At 45.1% G+C, this 25,189-nt stretch overlaps 1 protein-coding gene across 1 annotated transcript in view; it reads right to left on the bottom strand.

Annotated features, from left to right (window-relative positions):
* Positions 1 to 25,189, bottom strand: part of RFX8 (regulatory factor X8) — a 60,107-nt gene that overhangs the window by 19,620 nt on the left and 15,298 nt on the right. Inside the window, exons 5-10 of the mRNA XM_074991477.1 lie at positions 19,965 to 20,028; positions 15,450 to 15,560; positions 15,281 to 15,358; positions 12,806 to 12,919; positions 11,979 to 12,129; positions 6,434 to 6,492 (exon numbers count right to left, since the gene is read on the bottom strand). Coding sequence (XP_074847578.1) covers positions 6,434 to 6,492; positions 11,979 to 12,129; positions 12,806 to 12,919; positions 15,281 to 15,358; positions 15,450 to 15,560; positions 19,965 to 20,028 — 577 coding nt within the window. The remainder of the gene's footprint in view (positions 1 to 6,433; positions 6,493 to 11,978; positions 12,130 to 12,805; positions 12,920 to 15,280; positions 15,359 to 15,449; positions 15,561 to 19,964; positions 20,029 to 25,189) is intronic.

Genomic DNA, 25,189 nt, shown 5'->3' with positions numbered 1-25,189 from the left:
GGTGAGTCTTTATTCTGCATGCTAGAAGAAGGTTGGAGGTGTGTATAGCTATAGGGTTGTGCATAGCTGTTCTTCTGTGCCTCTCACAACAGTATGTTAATGTCTCTTGGGATGAAGTCCTTCTCCTTTTTAGAGATCTCCTTGAAGGCTTCATCCAGGCACTCTTGTACTTTTTTCACAAGATTGAGGACTGACTTCTTGTGGCTTCCAGAGTAACACACCTTGCCATGCCAGGCAACCAGATAGCGGTCTGGTGTCATGGCACCACACAGCATTTTAGCAAATTTTCTAGGCTTTTGGTCACACAGCCGGAGTAGCTGTTTTTTCTCCATATCTGTTAGTTTTACGAGGGTGATGTCTTCTTTGGCAACCTGCAAAAGCACAGGAATTTGCATTTTTTTAACAAGTTTCCTGCCCCTTCACATTGCCCTGCAGCAGCTGGTGGGTGCTCCGTTCCCTACCCCACAACACAGTTTGCAAGCTCTGGGGGGGTTGCCCCCCTACCCCCCACATGTCCCTTTCCATTTCTTTTCATTTTTTCATGCCTGCCCCCACCCCCCTGTGCCACGCTGCTGCTGGGCTCAGCTGAGCGTTTCCCTTCCCAATCCCCCTTCCCTCAGCATTTCTTTGGATTTTGCAGGACTCCCAGGCACCACGCAGCTGCTGGGCTCTGCTGGGTGTTTCCCCTCTCATGCCCCTTTCCGAGCACCATTTGGTTTCTGTTCTCAGGAATCCCCCTGCGCCATTCAGGGGATTCTTCTGATAAGCTTTTCCTCTCCCACGTCCCTTTTCATCCAGCCTTTCTTTGGACATTTTTTTCTTTACATTTTTGTTATTGTTCGCCGAAGCCCCACACGCAGCCGTCCATTCGTCACTGCCACAGGACACCTGGCCAGGACACCTGGTGACTGCCCTTGCCTTGCAGACCTTCCCATTCCCATCAAAAGAGGACAATTGCTTATAACTTACCATGTCCACAAAGCAATGTGCTCGAGAAGTGATGGCAAGTGAGGTATTGTGAAATGCACACTTACTGTCCCATCCTTAATAACCCATATGTCCTTCAAAAGTATACTTCCAGTGATTTTACACAGAAAGACCCATTCGTTGCACTTCAAAGCACATTATGTCAATTGTATCTTAATTTTGACCTTCACTTTCCAGACCCAGTGCCCAGCATTACAGAAAAAAAAACAGGAAAATCAGGAAAGCAAAACAAGATATGATCACGCAGCACGTGCAAGACACTCATGCAGCGTGCAAGATACTCATGCAGAGTATAAGAACATGACAAAGGACACTGCTCAGTGGTGTCACAGTACAGCTGAGTGGCATTAGAGTCAAGTAAAATTCAACGAGAGAATGCTTGACCTGAAGCAGCAATAGTTATCCAAAATGAATGAGGCCATGGCAAAGCATACTGAGGTCATGGCAGCTAACACTGATGTCAGTAAAACGACCTTTGTGATCTACCAATACCTGCATGACCATGGAGAAGTACCTCTTTCGATTAATATAGTCCAACACCAGGTTTGCCGGGGCCATGATGGGGATGTGTGTACCATCTATTGCCCCACTGCAGTTAGGGAAGCCCTGGGCAGCAAAGCTACCCACTGTGGTCTGTACATCTCCCAGGGCCACAGTCTTCCTGTGGAGATGCCGACAGATTGCATGGGCCACCTCCGTCACCACGAACCCCACTGTAGATCTCCCCACCTCGAACTGATTTGCCACTGACTGGTAATTGTTGGGTGTTGCAAACTTCCACAGTGCGATTGCCACTTGCTTCTGTACTATTAAAGCCTGACTCGTTTGGGTGTTGCTGTGCTTCAGGGCAGGCACCAGTGCATCACAAAGTTCCATAAAGGTGAACTTGCACACGCAAAAGTTCTGAACCCACTGCTGGTCATCCCAGGACACCAACAGGATGTGATCCCACCAGTGTGTGCTGGTCTCTTGAGTCCAAAAACGCTGCTCCATTGTCATCAATGCATTCATGGCAGCTACCAGCTCTACATTGTTGGTCCACAGTTGGCACAAATGCTGTTCCAAAACACCATCCTTATCATCAATCATCATCATCATCATCATAAGCAGCAGCAGTAGCAGCAGCACTAGTAGAATAGATAGGCGCCATCAAGCTTTGACTATGAAGGACAAGTTGCGTGACAGCTGCTGTGGTTGCCAGAATGATCTGTATTATGAGTTGGAGGGTTTGTGGATCCATGCTTGTGCTGGAATGCTGCGGCAGGAAATGGCACGATCGCCAATTCTTTTTTCACATGGTTACCGATGCAGTGAATTATGGGACAGTGGTTGGAATTCTGGGATTCAAACATGAAACACCCACAAGCAATCAGGGCTAAGGCACTGTGGGATAGGTACCCACAATGCAGCGCTCACACTGTCAAACTTGCATGGGGCAATGGGGTCGCAGAGATTTGACATGGAGAAAAGTTGGGTCAAATTTCAAGAAGCTTTGTGGACACTTTATTTGAATTCATGATATCAAGATTAAGTATTCAATTTTATTATATATCTCATTTATCTCATAGTGTAGATGCACCTCCAGATCAGTATTTCCCAAATTGTGTTCCATGGAACACTGGTGTTTCGCGTGATGTGTATAGGTTTTCCATGAAAAAATTTTGATGTTAGCGACATTTTTCCTTCTAAAATATTAAATAAGAAATTATGTATGTATCAAAAATACTAAGATATTTGAATAGCATTTAGATTGTAGGTATAAAAATATTTTCCATACCTAATTTATTTTGCATTTCTTTTTCATAAAAATGTTTTTAAGCTTTAAGGAAGGAGAATCCTTTTTTGAACAATATTGTCCTCTCTATTTTTGTACAAAAAAACAACACTAACCATCCTTCTTCCATCTGTTATATTAATGTTTTGATTTTGTATTTAATTTCTAATTTTTACACTTAATTATGGGGTTGCTAACCATCCTCTTATCTGAAGGACATTAGTTGTTCACTCAGATGGTTTTTCTCTTATCTTTTTCCCTTTGTAAAATAAAATACATCTAAAAAACCTAACTCTTTTAAATCAACTTTGGAGCATTACTTGCAGCAATTTTTCAGTATGATACCCTCCAACCCCAACAGATCAGCATGTATGTTTTCCATCAGTACATTTCAAGACCAAAAGTGTTTCATGGCCAAATTAGTTTTGGAAATGCTGACCTAGATAATGCTTGCAGAATGTAGGAAGCAACCAGAGGCAGAAACTATATCCACACTCCTTTTTTAAGGGACATGCCCATTTTATTACATCTGCAATCACTTCTGGGTGTCCCAATATCAGCAGATATCAAGTGTACTTCTTATCATCTGCACATACCAGTGAAGTTACATCATTCTTTTTCAGATGGTGACCTTGCCAAGGTTACCCATGCATGGTTACCAGGTGGTTGGATTATTGGCCAAGTACTCAGCATAGAGCCATATGTTTATACTGTACAGAAATGACAGGTGATGTAGAATGCAGCAGCACAGTCATTCAGTGGCTCTTCTCATTAGCAGCAGGGACCTGCACTGGCTGCTAATTTATTTCTGGATAAAACTCAAGGTGTATGTTGATTGTTGGGTAACCTTTTGACCTACACAGCTCCACGTGGTTTGGGGCTTGTCTACTCGAGTGACCACCTACATCTATGTGAGATACTTCTGTGTTTCTCACAGGAAAACAATTGCGATTATTTGGGTGTTCAGGCGTACAGTCCTGTAGTATGACCAGGAAGGAAGGGGCTGAAGGCCCAGCTAGGGATCTAGTGGAAGGATCTGAAGAAGGATCCTTGACAGGTATTTGCTTTGTGCATTGGTTCATCAGGATGGAGCCATCTAATGTAGCGCTAAACAGTCTGTAATGGAAGCTGTAACAGAGGCTATGCTGATGAAGGAAAGTTTTCTAGAAGCTTGTTTTAAAGAATTATTTCATATTTCACCTGTTCTCTTTCCCTCTCTCACACACACACACACACACACACAAAAAGGGCCTCATTCTCTTCACTCTTAGGCCTCTGTATACTGGTCTGATAATTTAAAGGGGACTTATAGGGGTGGAGGGGAGAGGTTAACATAATTTGTATGTGAGTAATAGAAAGGGGTATTACTGTATGTGAGAATCAGGCCCATAACATATTTAGTGTTTAAGGACAATGTGCAGTTGGCCAGATCCTAGATAGTGCTAGATGTTACCCAAAGCTGTCAGAGACTCCCTTGGCACAGCTTGCAATTCCTGTGCAATAAAGCTCAGTGGTGTAAGTTAAAGCTGACCCTGTAACTTTTATTTGTGCTGGGAGTGGGCAGCTGAGTATCAGCGACCAGCAAGCAGTTCCTTGACAGCAGAACTAAACCACAGTGACAAAATAACCCCAATAAATGTAAATAAACAAATCTTACATTACTGGGAGTCATCAGCACACTGAGTTTTGCGGGTTTGTTCTCTAAGCTGCCCAGAAGTAGTGATGAGGGATGTGCGGGCTTGACCTTATGAGGTGTACAGCACCCTAAGGTGTGCTTCAGTCGATGGGAGTTGAGGATACTCATCCACCTCCTTTCAGTGCAGGCCTGCTGTGTGTGGAAGGGGCCAGTTTGGATTTCAAAAAGCATTTGGGCTGTTTTCACTTTATAAATTGAGTGTTTTTTTATTTTGCTGTTGATGTGGTTTTCAAAAAATTAAATGTAGGCCTGCGCTTAGGACAAGGCAGCAAACTGCTGCTCTTCCAGCCCAGGAGCCAGGCAGGGAAGCCAGAGTTCCCCTTCTGCCTCCCTGGCTCAGGTGTGGTTAGCACAAGGGGAGAGAGGAGGGTATTAATTACCATTGGTGTTTCAGCTCACAAAGTCCAACCATTCCTTGCCTGTTTGGGGTGTTGTACACCAACGTGCAGTTCTCTTTCTCCCCAGGGAAGGGTAACTCATGCAAAGGAGGGGAGGGGAGCACAGCACACCTCACAATTTAGCCATAAATAAATACAATTTTGTTTAAAAAACACAGAGCACACTCACTATGGGGATAAAATGCCAGCACCTTGCTGCACTTTCTGCTTATCTTATTTAGGCACAAATAATATTACGGGGCCTCATGGGCTATGTCTAGACTGCTGAGAACTGTCGGCAAAAGAGACACAAATTGAGCTACACATTTGCATATCTTTTGCTGACAGTTCTGCCAAGAGAGGCTTTTCCAACATTTGCCCCATGCACACGTGGCCAAATGTCAGAAAATCCATCTCTGTCGAAACATCCCTTCTTCCTCATGGAATGAGGTATACAGGGATGTCAACAGAATGCGCCCGACCAGCAGTGTGGACTTGCACTCTGTCAGCTGAAGCCTGCAGTCTAGACATAGCTAGGGAGTGGGAAATGCACTGATCTTATATCTCCTGTTTTAAATCAAGCTCATTCCTCCCATGAAATAGACCATAGAAGGTGAATACCAGGGCCATGTCTCGACTGCAGGTTTCTGTCGATGAAACTTATGCTGATAGAAGTTTTGCTGACAGAACGCACGTCCAGACTGCAGATGTCTCGGAAGAGATCTGCCACGTGGGAGCATTCTGTCGACATCCCTGTAGACCTTGTTCCACAACGAAGAAGGGATGTCTCAACAGAGATGTGGTTTTTCCAACATTTGGCCCTCTGTGGATGGACCAAATGTTGGAAAAGCCTCTCCTGAGTGAGCTGTCAGCAAAAGATATGCAAATGTGTTGCACAATTTGTGTATCTTTTGTCAACAGTTCATGGCAGTCTAGACATAGCCCTGCAGAAAAGCTGAATGAAAGCAAGCATGCTGAGACCTTTCTTGATTGTCCTGTAGGAGATGGAGTGGGGAGCCTGTCCCAGTGGAAAAGGGCACAGGCTTGCCCTACACCAGACTGATCCCCAGGTGTACATGCAGCAGTGGCCTTGTATCCCTACAATAAATCTAACTCTAGGTTGAACTCCTGTTCCTCAGCTCCCTGCTAGCATGCCGTCTCTACAGCAGTGGTACCAGGGATTGCCCCAGGCATGTTGGCTTCAGAGCCCTTTCGTCAGGAGAGGGGAAGTACCACGCCCAGCCTGTTACATAACAGCTCCAGGCTGTATCATCTCTTGGGGTTGCAGGAAGGACAATGCGCAGTGACCATCCTTCCTAAACTTGGCTAGTCTCCACTGATTACCCCAGCACTAACCTGACTTTATTAGAGAGGCTTCTGCAGAATTCAGGGTGGTAAACTCTTTGTGTGTGGAACTAGGAGAGATAATTTGTCCCCCCAGCCATGGCTTGTAGCAATGCACAAGCAAAAATAAATGTTTTGTTTTTATATTACAAAAAAAAGCATGTAAAATACATAACCAAAACCTACTGAGATTTTTTACATGTGAGGTGTTCAAGCCTTTATGGATTCTGGTTTTAAAAAGTAAATAAAACGTACCTTTGCCATATTAGAAAGATATGTTTTTCTTCTTAGTCTTTTTACAAACACAGTAACTTCTGTTAAGGAAGAACAGCAGGTGTTTCTTATTGGTATTTTAAATTCTAAAGCACATTAATGAAGACAGATTTTAGTACAATTTAGAAATGGGCCCCTCAGGAAACAATGTGAAAGGCTGAGGGCTTAATCCTGCCAGGTATTTATTGCCTTGACTTCAGAGACTGTTGAGGTTCTCAGCCTCTTGTAAGATTGAGCTCTGTCATCCTAAAGCTTGCAGTTCACAGACAATAGCCGTGTTGAGTAAAAGTATTCTTAAAATCAATACACTCGTGACAAAGCAGAGAACAACCCCCTCCCCAGATTTCCTATCCATTACACTTCCCTTTATTTATTTATTCATTTATTTATTTATTTATTTATTTATTTATTTTACTGGTACTGTTGCATTACAATTTAAGTTCAATTCAAGCTAGGGTGACCATATCTCCCCTGCCCAAATATTGGACAAGGGGAATGATGCTGTCCCAGCCAAAACAGGACAGATAGTCACAGCATCTGGGAGTCGGGGGCTGTCACCTGCCCAGTGAAATTCCCGGCTTCCACCTGCTGGGGGGCCACTGTGCTGCTGCTCTGGCTCACGACTCCCCCAGCAGGGGGAGGCTGGGGTGGGGACAGCCACGGCTGGGTCCAGCTCCCCCAGCTGGGGGAAGTTGGGGGCAGCTATGCCACCAAGGAGGAGCTGGGGGGCAGCTGTGCTGCCACTCAGTCTGGCTCTCTGCTCCCCCAGCCAAGGAAAGCCGGGGGGGCAGCTACAGCTGGGTCCAGCTCCCAGCTCCCCCAGCTGGGAGAAGTTGGGTGGCAGCCGTACCACTGCGGGTGACCAGGGGAAGCTGGGACTGTCCTGCTGAAACCGGGACGGATGGTCACCCTAATTAAAGCAAAACCCATTATAAACCTTTTCAAGTTTGATTTTAAAAATTAAACTTTTGTTTTCCTGCTTCCACAGTGGTGAAACATAATGAGTAAGAGCTGGTATTTTATTTGTTTCCAGTAACACTCATAATGTGCTAGACACCTTGCAACACTAGGAAAACATCATCCCTGCCCAAGGGTCTTAAGGATATAATATTATTTATATTTTATCCTTAGATTCAGGGAGCTCCAGTGTATAGAATAAGTTATGGAAGTTTCCAGCTGGGCAATCTTGTCCCAGGTTATGCCAATGGTTTTCAACTGATGTGCCGTGACACACTGGTGTGCCACGAGAACTGTCCAAGTGTGCTGTGAAATTTCACTAATTTCCCCTCACTGTGGCTCTTTGCTGAGGATCTTCTACTTTCTGGAGCCGCCTTCCCTGCCTCCACCCACAAGCAATTGAGTAACCACTGAAATTTTCAGTAGTTACTTGATTACTCAACATCCCTGGCATGGCACACATTCACTCACCTGAGTTTTTTTTTCAACCTGTCGAAAATGGTGTGTTCGGGGGTAGATTTGAAACATTAATACATTTGATCCTTGTTTAGCTTGTTGGATGCACTGCTTTGTTGCAAACATTTCTAATAAGACCACAACCATAATAAATGTCAGTAAATATGACTTCTATGAGTAATCAATTCAACTGAAAAAAGTGGGTGTGCCATGGAATTGTGTGTCTCATTGAGGTGTGCCATTTTACTAAAACGGTTGGGAACCACTGACTTATGGACACTAGAAGGGTATGGATATTTCTTTTTGAATAAGGCCCAATCTAATATATAAGCTGCAAAAGACTATGTTAAAAGAACATTATTAAAGTCTGAAACTCAAACATTTAAAAGTTAGAAAAGGCCAAAATTAAGACTGTCTTTGTAACCTTAATTTGAGCCCCCTATGCATATGCTTTACAACACAGTCCTTAATTAGATGATTTCTCACTGGTTTTTCCACAGGACCCCTGCCTCGTTCACTGTGCAGGATGGATGGTGCTTAGTTAATGAGCTTATATTCAATAGTCTGTGATTGTGAAGCACCTAGCTCAATGGGATCCAGGTCCATGACTGGGGCCCAAATGCCATGATCATTCGAACAGTAATTATAACTCTCAATTTACAGACAGGAACTGAAGCACAATGTCAGAAATATCCACTAATTTTGGCTGCCCAGTTTAAGACACCTAGCTCCTGATTTTTCAGAGTACTTTGCATTATATAGGACTTCATATGTTCAAGGTTTAATTGACTTCAGTTACAGCTGCCAGGGCTTGGCCCAAATCAGGTGCCAGTGTCTCAAGGTGTGCACTCGGAAAGTGAGCAAAAGCCAGTTAGTGACCAGTGACAGACAGGAAAATTGCTCGCAGTATATTTGGAAGACTATACTGTAGTAAGTGTATGAATGGTTTATGTATCATTGTGGACCAGGGACTGTACACAATCCATGTGAGAAAGGTTACTACCATTTGTCCAGAAAGTGACTATAGTAGGGGAAAATTAAGGCAAACCACTGACATTGTAACAGCTACTAAGAGGTTCCTTTCCTGGGGAGAAGGAGAGGGTGGTTATAAATTTTGGCTCAGATGGGATTCTCCAGAGACCAACAAACCAAGAAATGACTGCGATAAACAGCCAGAGCTCAAGTTGACTTGGGGCCCTCATGCTGTTTCTGATGTAAAGATGGAAGGGAACTTGCAATCGAAGGGAACTTGTAACCAAAGGGAAAGCCAGCTGTAGGTCTTGAAAGATTGACACCTGCCAGAGCCCCATGTTGGATTTGGGGGTGATATCTGGTAAGCTTTTTGACATGCATGCAGGTCCTTTATGGTTTTTATAGTGCTTCTCAGTAATGCTTGTAACCTTAAGGACAAATGTGCTTGCTTGGAAGGACTGGTGCAATACCTTGTTAACTGCTGGCCATAGTCCTCAGAGAAAAAGCTCAGCACAAGTGCTGCCTTTCAGGCAGAGTGGCTTGTTGGGACTGTCTCAGTATAGCTGAGGGAGCAGTGCAGCTTCAAAGCCCCTGCCACAAGGAAGTGACATACGCATGTCCGCTCAGGTAAGGTAACGACTTGGACCTGGAAATCTTCAAGTGAGTGCCCTTGAGGGACTAGGGTGGGTAAATACAGGTGCAGTTACCCTAAAACTGTGACAAAGACCTCTGAAATGTTTGTTTTAAGTGACTTGCCCAGCAGAGACAGAAGAATCCCATTCTTGGATTCTGCTCCAGTTTCTAGCAAGGCGTGTGCGCTAGTGAGCACAGTCTCTTCAAGTTATTTTCCCCTGACTTAACCCGTCAGTCCCATTCTACTTGCCTACCAGTTTCAGTCTGTATTCTCCAGGTTTCTCGGCCTAGTTCCCTTGCCCAACCAATCCCAGTTTCCACTTCCTGACTCCTTCCTCTGCTCTGTCTCTTACCACCCAACCACTGGTGCCAAGGCCTAGTGTCCCATTCTAGGATCTTCATCCAATCTCACTCTCTCTCACGTACTCCCTCTCTCCTTGTCCCAGTCTGTGTCCAGGTGATACCCATTTTCTCCTCACAACTCAGCTCCATGTCAGATCTGCTCTCTCTTCCTGTCTCTGTGTACCTCTCACTTCCTGGCTTCCAGCTGGCAGGATCATGAGACCACAGGAGAGGGAGGTTTCTTGCTCTCCATTCTGGTGCCAGCTCCCATCCCAGCCTGCAGGAGCCAGGAGCAGCTCCTCATTCAAACTCCTCCCACTATTGCTTTTCTCAATCACTGGACAATGCTACCATCTTCTCTGCCACTCAGTTCAGTCACATGGGTGTCATCCTCAACTCAGACCCCACTCTAGCACCTCGCATTCAGGCTAAGTCTAAATCTTGTGGATTTTTTCTTCAGAACACCTCTCAGATAAAACCTTTCTTATCCAGCCACATGGCTAAACCTCACATCTCAGCTCACATCATGTTGCACGTCATATTCCCTGGCCTTGACAAATACCCTTCTTTTCTATTGCTGTCCATTCAGAATGCTGACGCAAACATCATTCTCCTGGCCTTTGCTTATGTTACCCCACTCTTTGCATCCCTTCCCTAGCACTTTTTCCACCAGAATATCAAACAGAAACCATGTCTTCACTTTCCAGGCCCTTTGTAACCTGTCCCCACCCTTACCTCTCATCTCTCATTCAGCAATGGAAAGCTGACTCCCAAATCAACTCACCATGCCAGCCCTTATAATCACTTCTTAAATTTTCAAACAAACACCAATTGACTTCTGCCATGCTGCCCTTCATGCTTGGGAGAAACTCACTGTAAACTCCCAAGAGTCCTCATGATTCACCCTCAAAATCCTCCTTAAAACTGTACTTTGCTGTGAGGCCTACAAAAGATTGACAACAGTTAAGCTGCCAGTGTGCTGAAATTGCTGCTTATCATACTAGTCAACAATGTTGCTGCCCCTTCTGTCTGTCTCCATCTGCCGTCTCTGGTCTTAGACTGCAAGCTCTTCAAGGCAGGAACTGTCTTTTGTTCCTTGTTTGTTCAGCACCTAGTACAAGGAGGTTCTGGTACCTGTTTGGGCTCCCTGGTGCTTTGGTGATGATAAATAACAAAAATGTTTCAATTTTTTTTTACCATGGGCAAAACAACATATTTTCCTTTAGCCTCATTCTAATAAAAGGCTGAAATGTTTTCCCTGGAATACTCAAAGAAAGTTCAGTTTGAGGTAGACATCTAGCATGGAAAATTTCAATCCACAGCTTCAAAGTTTTGCAAAAAGTTAAAAGCAACTGAACACAGAGTTTTGTGATGGGAAGCATTGAGCAACCTTAGCATTAGCTGAAGCTATCAACCGTGCATATAATTTCATAAATGATAAGAAATTTTGATGTTTATTAAAGCTTACATAATGATGTATGTCACGATGTATCTGTTATTTAGTTTGTTTACCAAAATACTGGTGAGGTACTATAACCTAAAGACAGACCTTCATGTCACTTTCAGCTATTTCTAACTATGATCTACCTTTGCTGTACCTTATTCATAATCATGAACACTGCCAAAGAGACTGTGCCAGAGCACAAGTTTTACAAAAGTTTTTAGACACTCTTTCTTATCATGGTTTAGAATAGACCGGAGAGAATTTGGTTAAAACTCTTTTCACAATTTTTTGGGACAACTTATATTTGGTTGTAACCAAATTAAAGCCATTCCTGAGAGGTATCAAAATGATACCACCTGCAAAAGCTTTTAAAATCATATTTCAAAAATAGTTTGGTAACAGTCTTCTTTGCATTGTTGAGGTCTAAAAATATATTTGTTATGAAGTTTTGGACAAATTCTATCCATCTATCCTCCCACCCACTAGTGTTCCCTCTAATTTTTTCCATCCATGGATGGATTAGATTTTGTTACGCGCATAAAGGCATGTGTGAATGTGCACTGCCAGTAGAAACACAAGCTACCCTTTGTAGATGGCTGTGGGCACTCTGCTAGTCAGCTGGGTGGTACCTGAATCTCTCCTGGGCAGCCGCCAAGCACTCAGCTTGCAGGGAACACTGCTATCCACATATCCTCTTATATTTTCTCTATTACTGTTGCATACCTTTGATTTTGGACATCCGTAGTAATAGTGGAAAATCTTCCAAAGCTGTAAGCAGCCAAAGTTTAACATTTTTACTGAATAATCTGACTGATTTCAAATATTGTATGGAAACATCTTCCAGGAAGTCATCAAGCAGAATGCTCTCCATTTCCTAAAACAGAGATTCATAGGGACAAATACATTACTTTTGGCTTGCTACAAATGCTTCTAGGATCATGAGAGACATTTGCACCTACAGCTTAAAGTCACATAATGCTAAGGACCTGTTCCTGCTTCCACTAAAGTCAACCACAAAACTCCTCTTGAGTTTAATGGCAGCAGGAACAGATCCTAACTACAGACATCTAAATATCACTTCTCTAATTAGTGGTCAAACATTATTATCATGGCCAACTTCAGATGAAAGGTAACTGCTTATGAATGAAGAATTGTGTTTCAGTGTGGGGGTTTCACTAAAAGTTTAAGTAAAAGCTGTGAAAGGAACATCATTGCTTTTTTTATGGCACCAGTCTAGAATTCATTCTTCATCAGTCATATGCAACTTCATGTTAGAAGAGCCCAAGGTCATAAAAATCAGATTATATGATGGAGGCTAGATCTTTGAAAGGAGCCTACGGAAATTCAGTGACAGTTGCATTGTCAAACTCCAATGGGCTTATCCAAAAACCTCAGCCACAACACTTCAATATAGTAAACAAAGAACAGACTTTAAGATTCAGGTGGTATTTCCCTGGTATAGATGCATAACAAACAACTGTGATTAGGTCTCAGATAAGAATATTGAAAATACATGAACAGATTAAAAATAATTGCTGTGTCTACAGTACCTTGAATAGCTGTCTATCATAGCATTTAAACAGCTGGCACACATCTGGCAGGGCCATAAGCGTTACTGTTTCAGGCTGCAAAGACTTCCAGTATGAGATGATTAGGTCTTCCACCTATTACACACATTTCTTAGTTAATTTTCATTAACCGTGCACTTGTGAAACGCTATACTGAATGATCTGAAGTAGTGGGTCTGTCCCACGAAAGCTCATCACCTGATAAATCATTTTGTTAGTCTTTAAAGTGCTACTGGACTGCTGGTTTGTTTTGTTAGAACGCAGACGAACATGGCTACTGCTGGTACTATACTGAATGCAAACAACACGACACGTCTCAGTTCAGCAAGAGAGGCACTCCGATGGAACCGTGGCCGCCGCACTCTGGGTGTCTCTCATCTAGGAACGGAGGAGCAGGAAGCGACTGTGCATGCTGCCACTCCCACTCTCCCCTGCCCCCCAGCTGGGGGAACAGCAGTGCAGTGAACGCTTTCCCCCCCGACTCCCATAGTGGCAGGGGGCAGTGCCTGGAGCAGCAGGGAACACAGAGCCATGTGTGTCTCAGGAGCGGGGAGGCAGGTAAACACCCCACCCTCATCCCCCTCACTCTCCCACAGCACCCTCCCCAGCCCAGCCAAATCTTTAATTTGGCATAGCCTGTTTCCCAGGATTATCAGATTAAAGAGGTTCAAGTGTAGTAATTCATTGGTTCTTCTCCTGGCTCTACTCTTGCCCTAGTTCACACCCAGGTTAGAGCACTGGGAGAGCCAGCTCAGCCTTATAACAGTGGTAACTAACTGGTTGACTGTGATCAACTCGTCAGTCCTGGGCAGTCTCCCAGTAGACTGTGATTTCTGGTTGTGGAGCAGGGCTGCCACTAAGGCAGGCTCCCTGCCTGTCTGCCCCAGCCCCAGACAGCTGGCCTGTTCCTGGAGGTGGCCAATGAGGCCCCATGGCCCTGTGCGAGTGGACAGGAGAGAAGGGTGTCTTGGCATGCTGGTTGTGCTTGCAAGCACTGCCGCCCCCGCCCCCGCAGCGCCTATAAGACTGTGCCTACAGTAGGAAATAGAGTCAAATTTATTAGAGTTGATTTTATGCCACTAGATTTTATAAAGTTGATGGTGAGCATCCACACGTTTGGAAAGTTGACACAGTGTGTCCCCATTACCTTTGCCAAGTTTGATTGCGTCCGCAGTGCATTGTGAGTATCTGTCCCACAGTTCCTGCACCCCTGTTATGTGCCAATGTGTTATGGGAAAAAAAATGTGCTGTAAGTGGTTGGGGGAGTCTGACGTCATCATCCCAGAGTGCACTGCCCCTGCTCCCATCAAAAACAAACTGCCAAATGCATTTTCATGTCACTTCTCCACTGCATGCCCCTAAAACATGAAATTACAGAGCGAGTGGGCAAGTCCTGAGAAATGTAAAATGCAGAATAAAAATCTGAAAAGTTTCAATTTAGTTATCGAAAAGTTGTTTTTTGGTATTGTTGAAATGCTTCATTTTGATAGTGTTATTTTGATTCAGTTCATTTTGGACCAGCAGCCACATGGTGCTGGGGGCAGCCAGAGAGCCCAGCAACCACATGGTGCGGAGGGCAGCCGGAGAACCCGGCAGCCATATGGTGCAGAGGGCCAAGCTGGAAAGGCTGACAGCTGTGTGGTGTGGAGGGCAGCTGGAGAGCCTGGCAGCCATGTAATGTGGGGGGCAACCAGAAAGCCCAAGCTGATTCTTGCTTCCTGTTTCCTACTTCCTGCTCACCTGGAGAGCGGTGGAGGTGAAAGTGATGGTCAGAACAGACACATTGGGAGCATTGTGAGATACTTCTGGAGGCCAATAAAATTGAAGTAAATTACATGCGTCTACACTAGCAATAAGTTGACCATGTGAATTTGAATTTGGCAATACTCCTTGTGAAAAGGCTGAAGTAGAAAAGTCAACCTTAGGACACCTTCAAATTGACCTAATATTTGTAGTGAAGACAGGTACATTATAAAATCAACATACCGCCTTCAAAATTGACTTTATGCTCTAGTGTGGATGTACCGGAATGGGGCTCTGTGGCCAATGGAAGCAGAAGGGGTAGTGCTGGCAGAGAGGGGCAGCATGCAGAGCCACATATTCCCTGTATTTAGGCACCAGTGGAAGTGGCATAGGGCTGGGACAGGCAGGAAGCCTGCCTCTGACTGATAGCTACCAGCACTAAACACCATGGTAGAAAGACACACACCAAGCCCCAGCCCCTTCCTGGAGTCAGCACCCCATACCTCCTCCTGTACCCCAAGCACCTGCCCCCGTCCTGACCCCCCTTCTCCAGAATGATTTCACAGAGTGCTCATTTTGCTTATAAATAATCATCACCAGACATAAAGCGAGTGAACTACATGGAGTTAATTTTGTCTCTGCAATCAGTTTTTGTCATCAAAATAAATTGTTAATAATCACATTTACAAATATGTTGATAAAACAAAGGCATACCCGGCCAAGGTCTTTGTTCCTCAAGTTCTGTAAAACATCCTGACAGTAGTTACAATACTCATCAGCAAGTAATGCAACCTAGAAAATGCACACACACACAAAAAATGTCTGCAAAACAATCACACAGGCCAGGAGTTAATTTTCTTGTTTACTGTGTGCCTAAACTTACAATTTCATATGAGTGTGTCTTTCCTAACTCTTGCTCCCAAGAAGAAAATCTCTTGAATTCGGGTAAAGGGGATCCAAATTTGACTTTCTCTATCTGCAAATAGATACCAGACTGGAAACAATTTAACCACTTACTTTTTTAAACAATCATTTTGTTAATTTTTTATATTTAAAACAAGAAAATGTTAATAAAAGAAGCACATGCTTATCTTGCTAACATTTCACACTGTGTTAAAAGGCATTCAGGCCTAGATTTATAAAGGTATTTAAGCATGATCATGAGCAGCATCACAACATCTCAGTGGTTTAGAAACCTGAATCCCTTCAACAACCAATGGGATTTAGAGTCCTCAGTGCTAACACTTCTTTTGAAAATAAGACTCGGTCTCATTGCAACACTGAGCTCAGTTAATACCTACATATCTTTAAACATCCGGGCCTTTACGCATTTATATGTTGTATTAACAATACTGCCCCAGGAATTCACATACTTCTCCATGGAAATATTTTGTCCCAATTGCTATTGTGACAGATGTGAGACTTTGGAAGTGTGTGGGAGCCAAGAACCTCTTACTGTCAACTGGCAAAAGGCTGCAGAGGGGTTACAGAGATCAATGGGACGTGACGTACACTGTAGCTCATAAAAGAAAGTCATGTGAGGTCTCAAATAAAAGCCAGTGTCACACTGGTCATCCATAGATGTGTGCTCCCTGAAGGGGAGCTCTAAAGAGGATGGAGCAAAACTGTTCTCAGTGGTGACAGATGGCAGAACATTGAGCAATGGTCTGAAGTTACAGAGGGAGAGGTGTAGGTTGGATGTTAGGAAAAATTACCTCACCAGGAGGGTGATGAAGCATTGGAATGCATTGCCTAGAGAGGTGGTGGAATCTCCATCCATAGAGGTTTTTAGGGTCCTGGCTTGACAAGGTCCTGGCTGGGATGACTTAGTTGGGACTGATCCTGCTTGAAGCAGTGGGCTGGACTCAATGACCTCCTGAGGTCCCTTCCAGCCCTAGGATTCTGTGAATTTTATGTGAACTTTAAGAAGCTGAAAATATGTTCAAAGTGGTGATTCTGAGCTGAATCTTTAAAGCTGGTAGACACTGTTCCTTTGGAGACAGCTGGCCTAGCAATTGCGTAAGTATTGAGTGGGTACAGGGTGGGACACTGCAGAGCATGCTGAGAGGATGCAGGAGCTGGTAGAGCCTGTCACTTCTTGCACAGAGTAAGCAAGGCCCACAGAGGCCTGGAAATTCAGACTTGCTCATGACGATGGAAGCTGTTGGTTTCAGGGAGCTGATCCACAGCAGACACACACAAGACTGCTTCATTCTCAGGGAAGGTGACTGTGAGGTTCCTAACAACCCCAGGTGCCCTCAGGATATGTCAGCACAGAAACTTCAAAGGTTGTTTTACTGAGCCAGATATTATATGCCCACAGGCATGTCCTTGATAATTGTATCTATACATTCTTCTAGATGTAGCTCTGTGATCTCAGGATTGAATTCTGGCTCAGTGAGAGGGGGTTACGGAGCTTCCCGCAAGAACTTAAATTACTGGAGGGTATCACTGGGTACCTGTCCCCTCTGGATAGACAAAGTTTAGTTTCCCTGGACCAGAATCAGAAACCCAATCCAGCCAGTTAAAGAGGACTGGGCTATTCCTGAGCCTATAAAGAGTGGCTAGTGGGCAGTTAGGGGAGATTGATTGAGACAGGCTGTGCCCAGGGGAGGAGAGGCCCACACTGACCTAGATTTAGCTCCTCAGGTGGGACCCTGAAGCAAGGGGCTGGGCACTGTTGCTCCAAGAAGAAAGCAGAGCTGACAGACTAGTTAGCTGCCAGAGGTTGGAGTGCCAGAGATTCCTAGAAAGGGTGGCTCTGAAGCCTGGGGCCAAGGACTGAGTTAAAAGACAGTTTGCTAAAGACTGAGCATGACAGTACACGTCTGGGAGATGGGGAGAAGTCTGGCAGGCTGCTGGGGGATGGGGAGGGGTAATTAATGCAAATCCCTAATGTGTAAATAATTATGCAGAAGTACCATACACTGGTGGGAATTGCATAGGCAAATTTTGAACAGCTTCAAGAGACTCAGCAAGGAAAGCATGGAAAATTGGATAACGAGGTAGCCTGAGCCCTGAGCAGATTTGGAGTATCTTCTCACTCCTTTTATGAACAGGCACGAGATTTTAACCAAGAGGACAAAACTCTGCTGGAAGGGGTCTGTACATAGAAGATGGGAGACACCTGGGCTACGTCTACACGTGCACCCAACTTCGAAATAGCTTATTTCGATGTTGCGACATCGAAATAGGCTATTTCGATGAATAACGTCTACACGTCCTCCAGGGCTGGCAACGTCGATGTTCAACTTCGACGTTGCTCAGCCCAACATCGAAATAGGCACAGCGAGGGAACGTCTACACGCCAAAGTAGCACACATCGAAATAAGGGAGCCAGGCACAGCTGCAGACAGGGTCACGGGGCGGACTCAACAGCAAGTCGCTCCCTTAAAGGGCCCCTCCCAGACACACTTTCATTAAACAGTGCAAGATACACAGAGCCAACAACTAGTTGCAGACCCTGTATATGCAGCACGGACCCCCAGCTGCAGCAGCAGCAGCCAGAAGCCCTGGGCTAAGGGCTGCTGCCCACGGTGACCACAGAGCCCCGCAAGGGCTGGAGAGAGAGTATCTCTCAACCCCCCAGCTGATGGCCGCCATGGAGGACCCCGCTATTTCGATGTTGCGGGACGCGGATCGTCTACACGTCCCTACTTCGATGTTGAACGTCGAAGTAGGGCGCTATTCCCATCCCCTCATGGGGTTAGCGACTTCGATGTCTCGCCGCCTAACGTCGATTTCAACTTCGAAATAGCGTCCAACACGTGTAGACGTGACGGGCGCTATTTCGAAGTTACTGCCGCTACTTCGAAGTAGCGTGCACGTGTAGACGCAGCTCTGGTAAGCTTGGTGTGCATGTAGACTGTTTATTCATTTATGATACTTTTTCTCTGTAATGCTTTTGTCCTAAATAAAGCTGGCTGAGCACTGGTAAACCCTATCAGAGCCGGGGGAGAGTGCACAGCAGGCACTGCGCTAATCTCAGATTGCTGGGATAAACACAGTGGATTATAAGTGAACTGCAACCCTCAAACTCTGGTCTGAAGGGTGAGGAATGCAGATTGCAAACCACAGATAGGTGATGGCTAGAATAAGCTAAACCTGGAATAGTGACATCAATTCATTGGAAGGGAGAAGTGTGTGGCAGGAGCAGGGATTGGCTGGCTAGAAACCTCGAGCCTAAAGCATATATATTTCTTTTCACAGAGTATATTTAGTGATGCATGTATCTTATGTACCTTTTCTAAAGATATGTCGCACTGCCACATAAATCCAGGGTCAGTGGGAGTCAAGTCAGCTGACCTGAGCTGGGAACCTAGGGCCTGAGCATCTGCATTGCATTTAAACTCTGTGAAGACATTTCCAGTCCACGCTGAAACCTACAACCCATACAGAGGTCTAAGGAAGCTATCACATGGAACTGTGAGATACCTGTGGAACGGAATCAAGCTGGGCTGTGGGCTACACAGCAAAGCAACAGGGTTCAAACTTCAGGTTCTGGCTTGACTCAAACTTGTATATTCTAACCCTGCAAGGTCTGTGTCTGGGGTTAGCTCAGTTGCAGGACAGAGGAAATTGATTAGCCTTGTGCCTGAGCTTATACTGTAGTGCAGACATGATAACACAAAAGTTCATAGTCATGACATTCTAAATAATGTTAAGTATAGCTGGCCCTGCTACTGTGGTCACTGGATATAATACTGTCTTTTGTCTGCATATTATTCATTAATTATCATTGCATACACTGGTAATGAACTCATTGCCATATCCAACGGCTCTAGAGAAGGAGACACATCCACCCTCAGCCTCTCCCTCAGTTCAATCAGGGTTCTCATATTGGGCACATCCTGTTGGCAGACTCCCAAGAATTCCAATGCTGAGACAACTCCCAATAGAGCTATTTCAGAAACACCTGCACCAGCAGGTGAGCTTCACATCTGAGCCTAATGGTGGAAAGGGTCTTTTTTAAATCCTTTGGTAATTCTCTAATTCTTGTCATCCCGGTACAGTCTCACTGAACTGTACTGGCTTTAGCCTAGTGGCCCAATGCTTTGGGGAAAGAAGTCTATAAGTGTGGTCCCATAGAGAGAAAGCCATGTTCCACTGACACCCATAGATGCAAACCTGGGCTCTTAGCCACACCGACAGCCAAACGCAACTTCCACACTAAGCCCAGCTAATGATTTGGGCAGACAATGAGGTAACAAAATATATTTAACCAATAAGCAAGCAATAAACCTCAGTAACCAGTTAATGAGCCTATGCACAGAGCTATACTACTTTAAACAGTATTATGTGCAGGCTGCATTTCACTAAGACATAAGATAAGATGGTTTTAGCTCATTAAATCAGTGTCGATCTCTCAGTTTTGTAGTAAATCCACTTTGATACTCACTGTTCCTGTGCTGTAGCCGTTAGTCTCATAATTGGCTGCCTCCTCAGAACTGGAGCCATCCCCACTGTGGTGGAATATACAACAAAAAAAAAGCCAATTTAAAAAAAATACTGGCTTCTGAGGCTTTTAGTATGAAAATGTTCTTTGATGGCCTAAGTTATCAGGCTGGGACTTTGTCTACACTTCTAAAATTAAACAGTAACTGTGGCAGCACTTTAACATGACAGCAGGACCACAGCAGGAGTGCTGTGAAAAAGGTCTCCCAAGCTGCGTCTACACGTGCACGCTACTTCGAAGTAGCGGCACCAACTTCGAAATAGCGCCCGTCGCGTCTACACGCGTCGGGCGCTATTTCGAAGTTAACTTCGACGTTAGGTGGCGAGACGTCGAAGTCGCTAACCTCATGAGGAGATAGGAATAGCGCCCTACTTCGACGTTCAACGTCCAAGTAGGGACCGTGTAGACGATCCGCGTCCCGCAACGTCGAAATTGCTGGGTCCTCCATGGCGGCCATCAGCTGGGGGGTTGAGAGATGCTCTCTCTCCAGCCCCTGCGGGGCTCTATGGTCACCGTGGGCAGCAGCCCTTAGCCCAGGGCTTCTGGCTGCTTCTGCAGCAGCTGGGGATCTATGCTGCAGGCACAGGGTCTGCAACCAGTTGTCAGCTCTGTGTATCTTGTGTTGTTTAGTGCAACTGTGTCTGGGAGGGGCCCTTTAAGGGAGCGGCTTGCTGTTGAGTCCGCCCTGTGACCCTGTCTGCAGCTGTGCCTGGCATCCCTATTTCGATGTGTGCTACTTTGACGTGTAGACGTTCCCTCGCTGCGCCTATTTCGATGTTGGGCTGAGCAACGTCGAAGTTGAACATCGACGTTGCTGGCCCTGGAGGACGTGTAGACGTTATTCATCGAAATAGACTATTTCGATGTCGCAACATCGAAATAAGCTATTTCGATGTTGGCTGCACGTGTAGACGTAGCCCCAGTGTCCTACGTAAACAACCTCCATGAGGGGAGTACCTAACAGCAATGAGAGCTGCATGGCCAGCACTCAGAGCCCATTTATGTTGCACTTTACAGCCTTGTAACTTTCTGTGCTTGGTGTGTGTGTATGTGTTATCACATCCCCAAGACAGAAGACTGCAGTGCAGTAAAGTGGCAGAGTAGACTGAGCCTGGGACTATCACAACTGTTAGTGTAATAATAATTTTCAAAAAGTGCAACCTCTCCTTCTTGTCATGCCCTCTCATGACTTACTTGATTTACATTGACTTAAACTGGGGTGTCCAACCTTTTTATACTTTTTGTCTGTCCCACGACACTGGCAGTGCTGCCATTTTTAAAAGGCTTTTTAAGAAGCCATTTGCAGCTCACACTGCTGCCGCCTGACCCTTCCTGCCTGCTGCACTGAAAGCATAGCACTTGATTTAATTGGTTTACTGGGCATTAATTAAGTCCCACTGTTTCAGTGTGGCAGGGTGCTGAGAGGTACCCCTGCCATGCAGCTCTTTGAGCAATAAAGTGCTCAGAGCTGTGTACTGCTCTGCACATGCCTCTCTCCTCTGCATTTGGAGGGAGAAGCACGTGGCAGCAGCTCCTTTCAGTCACCAGCATTGGATTATAGCAGGAGGGTGTGTGTTTGGTTCCTGGGCATTGGGGGTACCTGGCTCTAGGGGATGGGAGGGGACATTGGTTTAAAGTGGGGAGCTTGAGCTGCCTGCCTCTGGAGAGGGGGGACTAAACACCATCCTGAACAGTTTTTTTTTTAAATCTGTTTTGCCCCAGATCCCTAAATGGCTGAACTCACAGCCCTAGGTTTAGCAGGCTAGTGCTCCACCCACTGAGTTATTCCTACTCTAGACTAGTGCTTAGTTTGATTGATTTAATGGCTGGCAGGAAGGATCCAGCCATTAAAGCAATTAAATTGAGCTTTATTATTTCAGCACAGCTGGGAGCTGCCCCTGTGGTGATGTTCTGGGGGTGGTTTGGGGCTACTGGGGGTTTAAGGCAGGGGGCAGTTTGGGGGTGTGGGGCATCTAAGGCTGGGGGTGGGATGGTGATGGTTTGGGGCGACTTTGTATTCAGGCCCTGGAACATGTAAAAATTACCATGTGGCCCACAGTGAAAAAAGGTTGGACACCCCAGCTTAAACCATTGTACTCTGCATGGAGCATGGGTCATCCACAGGTCTTCTTCAATTCACTCTCTCAGAACAAAACTTCTAATCTGACCCCAGGAGCACCCCAGTTATTGCCCTCCAGTCTCAGTAGATCTTCTCCACATTGTCCGAGGTCTTCCTCTTTTGCATTTTCCTTGCAGGGTCCAGGTGGAAGCTTAATGGACCATGCTGGATGATGGTTTTCTGAGACTGTGGCCTAGCCATCCCCACTTTCTTCCCTTGATTTGAACATCAAGTGGTTCTTGTCCTGCTCTGTTCCAAAGTGCCTCATCCGTGACCAAGCTTTGCCATTTAATATGAAGGATGCACCTCAGGCATCTGTTTAGGAATGTCTGTAGCTTGTGATTTGAAGACTTTTTAGCATGCCAAGTCTCCATCACATGACTTGTAGTTTATTAACTGATTCTCTAAATGGGTTGAATGCTCAGATATTAATTTAAAAATCATTATGTTAATCAAATCAACGAACAGGCCATTTTTCAAATGCAAAGGTGAGTGATAAATTTTTCTCAACTTCCTGTTCCAAATTCATTAGTGGATGCAACTCCATTGAAACAAACACACAAAAGAAGAACAAACACGTAAATAATAAAAGGGGTGCGTTTTACCACCTTAATCACTTTGATTGTACATCCTGTCCATTTTTCCTCTACCCTTTGTTGTCAATTTCAATTACAAATTATTCACAGGAGGAACCAGGTCTTCAACTTTGTAATGCATCTGAGGTGTCCTGCAGGGCTCAGCCTTAGTCCACCCTACTCAATATTTATATGAGCTCCTTGAGGAAGCTGGTTTGACAACATAGACTGAAATGCCAGGAATGTGCAGAAAATACGAACTCTGCCTGTTGTATATCTGCTGTAAACAACATCATCTCCCAGCTTTCTGTGTAGTTGGCTGGTTGAAGCTGATCAGAGTCAAGAGAGAGGTAATACTGACAGGAAGAGGAAAGTATTTTGAAGAAATGTCATGGCTTTGAGTTCTTTTGGGCTCCTCAGTGTTTTCGGAGGATAGTCATGGTTGCATAAAGATACTCTTCCACTTATGGCTGGATGAAAGCCTGCATAAGAGCTGTTCAACTGGGCACAGACCTCATGCAGGCAAACCATCCATTGGTCACCTCAAGACTTGCTCACTGCAGCAATTCATTGTGCGTAGGGAGGAAGTCACACAACCTCTACATATTTGAATTGGACACTAGGAAAAAATTCCTAACTGTCAGGGCTGTTAAGTACTGGAATAAATTGCCTACCACGGTTGTAGAACCTACATCATTGGAGATAAGAACAGGCTGGATAAATATCTAACAGGGATGATATAGATGGTGCTTGGTCCTGCCGTGAGGACAGGAAACTGGATTTGATGACCTCTTGACCACACTTATACCAATTTGGCTGTGCCATCACAGTTATGCCAGTGCAGCCCCATAGCATAGTTGCAGCCTACTCTCATGGACAGGATTTTTCTGTCACTTTAGGAACACATCAACTCCCTGAACAAATTCTTAGTTCTTGGAGACTCCAGGACAATCCTGGAAGGTTGGCAACTCTATCTGAGAGCTATAGCTGTGTCACCCTACCCCAACCGCTGGTGGATACCAGTGTTTCTTAAACTTTTTGATACCATGGAACACCAAATAATAATATTTTTTATGAGAAAAACTTATAAAAATTTCTTCAAAAGAAAAAAAATTGTTGTCAGACCAATGTAAAAATGGAAACAATGTAAACATACATAGTAAACCCTTGAAATGCGCAATTAAGCATAATTCAAAATCCCACTCCCCACCCCAACCCTGGCTCAAACCCCCCTGGCCTCATGCAGCCCCAGTTCAACCCCTCGCTAGCCCTGATCACCACTCACACATGGCTCCGACTCACTCCCTGTCTCACCCTTGCACCCGGCTCTGGCTCCGGCTCACCACCCCTCAGGGCAGCTCCAGTTCAAACCCCAATCCTGGTTCAACCCCCCTGCTGGCTCACCACCCAACCATGGCTCGGGCTCATCAACCCGCACGTCTCTAGCTTAACCCCTCCACCCTGGTTCAATTGCCTCCCCTTGCGTGCAGCTCTGGCTCAACTCCACCCCCAACCCACCCCAGGCTTAACCCCCTTGTCCCTCTCCCATGGCCTCAACCCACCACTAGGCTTAACCCACACAACTGCCCCCCTCCCCACCCCAGGACTTACCTTTCTAAAGGAGCTCCAGGTGCTCCTGCTGCTTTCTTGGCTGCAGAACGTGTGTTCTGCTGGGGAAAAAGCCCACCCCCCACCACTTACCTGAAATTAGAGTTATGCAAGGGTGTGTGGGAACAGAACCCTTGCATAAATTGAGGCACAACTGTACCACAAAAACACAATGAAGTGATTTAGTCAGGTATCATAGCACTGAAGAACTAGCAATGTATCTGGTTTTAATAAGGCTGGGTCTGTGCTAGCAAGTTCTTTCAAAAGAAGGGGGCTCTTTCAAAAGATACCACGGAGCGTCTAGACACAAAAAGCGTTCTTTCGAAAGTAAATTGAAAGAATGCAGCGCTCCTTTTGAAGTTGCTCTTCCTTTCCAGTTTCAGAAACAGCGTCCCCTTTCAAAGGCTTCTTTCAAAAGAAAAAATGCATGTAGATGCTCCTGCAGGCCCTTTTATTTTGAAAAAGCAGTCCTCATGGGGCCTGATTTCTTGATCCCTGGCCCACTCTTTTGAAAGAGCAGAGGCTGTGTGGACACTCTCTTTCAAAATAGTAGATCGCTCTTTTGTTCTGTTTTGTTGTGTGTGGATGCAGTCTTTTGAAAGAGGTTCTTTTAGAAGAGATCTTCTGGAAGGGCTTCTTTTGAAAGATCTCTGTAGTGTAGACGTAACCTAACAGAAAATATATGCCACCAGTGTATCAGGTCAAAAAAGCGTCAGATGCTCATGGCAGACCTGTGAGTTATTCACTGAACATCAGTGCTCCATGGAACATAGTTTAAGAAACACTGGTGTAGACAATATTAGGTTAACAGAGCAATTCTTCTGTTGGTCAAGAACTGGTAAGTAGAAGTTGATAACCTATACCGA

This window comes from Carettochelys insculpta, chromosome 1 (genome assembly GCF_033958435.1).
Source record: "Carettochelys insculpta isolate YL-2023 chromosome 1, ASM3395843v1, whole genome shotgun sequence".
In the NCBI taxonomy this organism is placed as follows: domain Eukaryota; kingdom Metazoa; phylum Chordata; order Testudines; family Carettochelyidae; genus Carettochelys; species Carettochelys insculpta.
The sequence above is the reverse complement of the archived record's forward strand: the minus strand, read 5'-3'. Positions and strand labels throughout refer to the sequence as shown.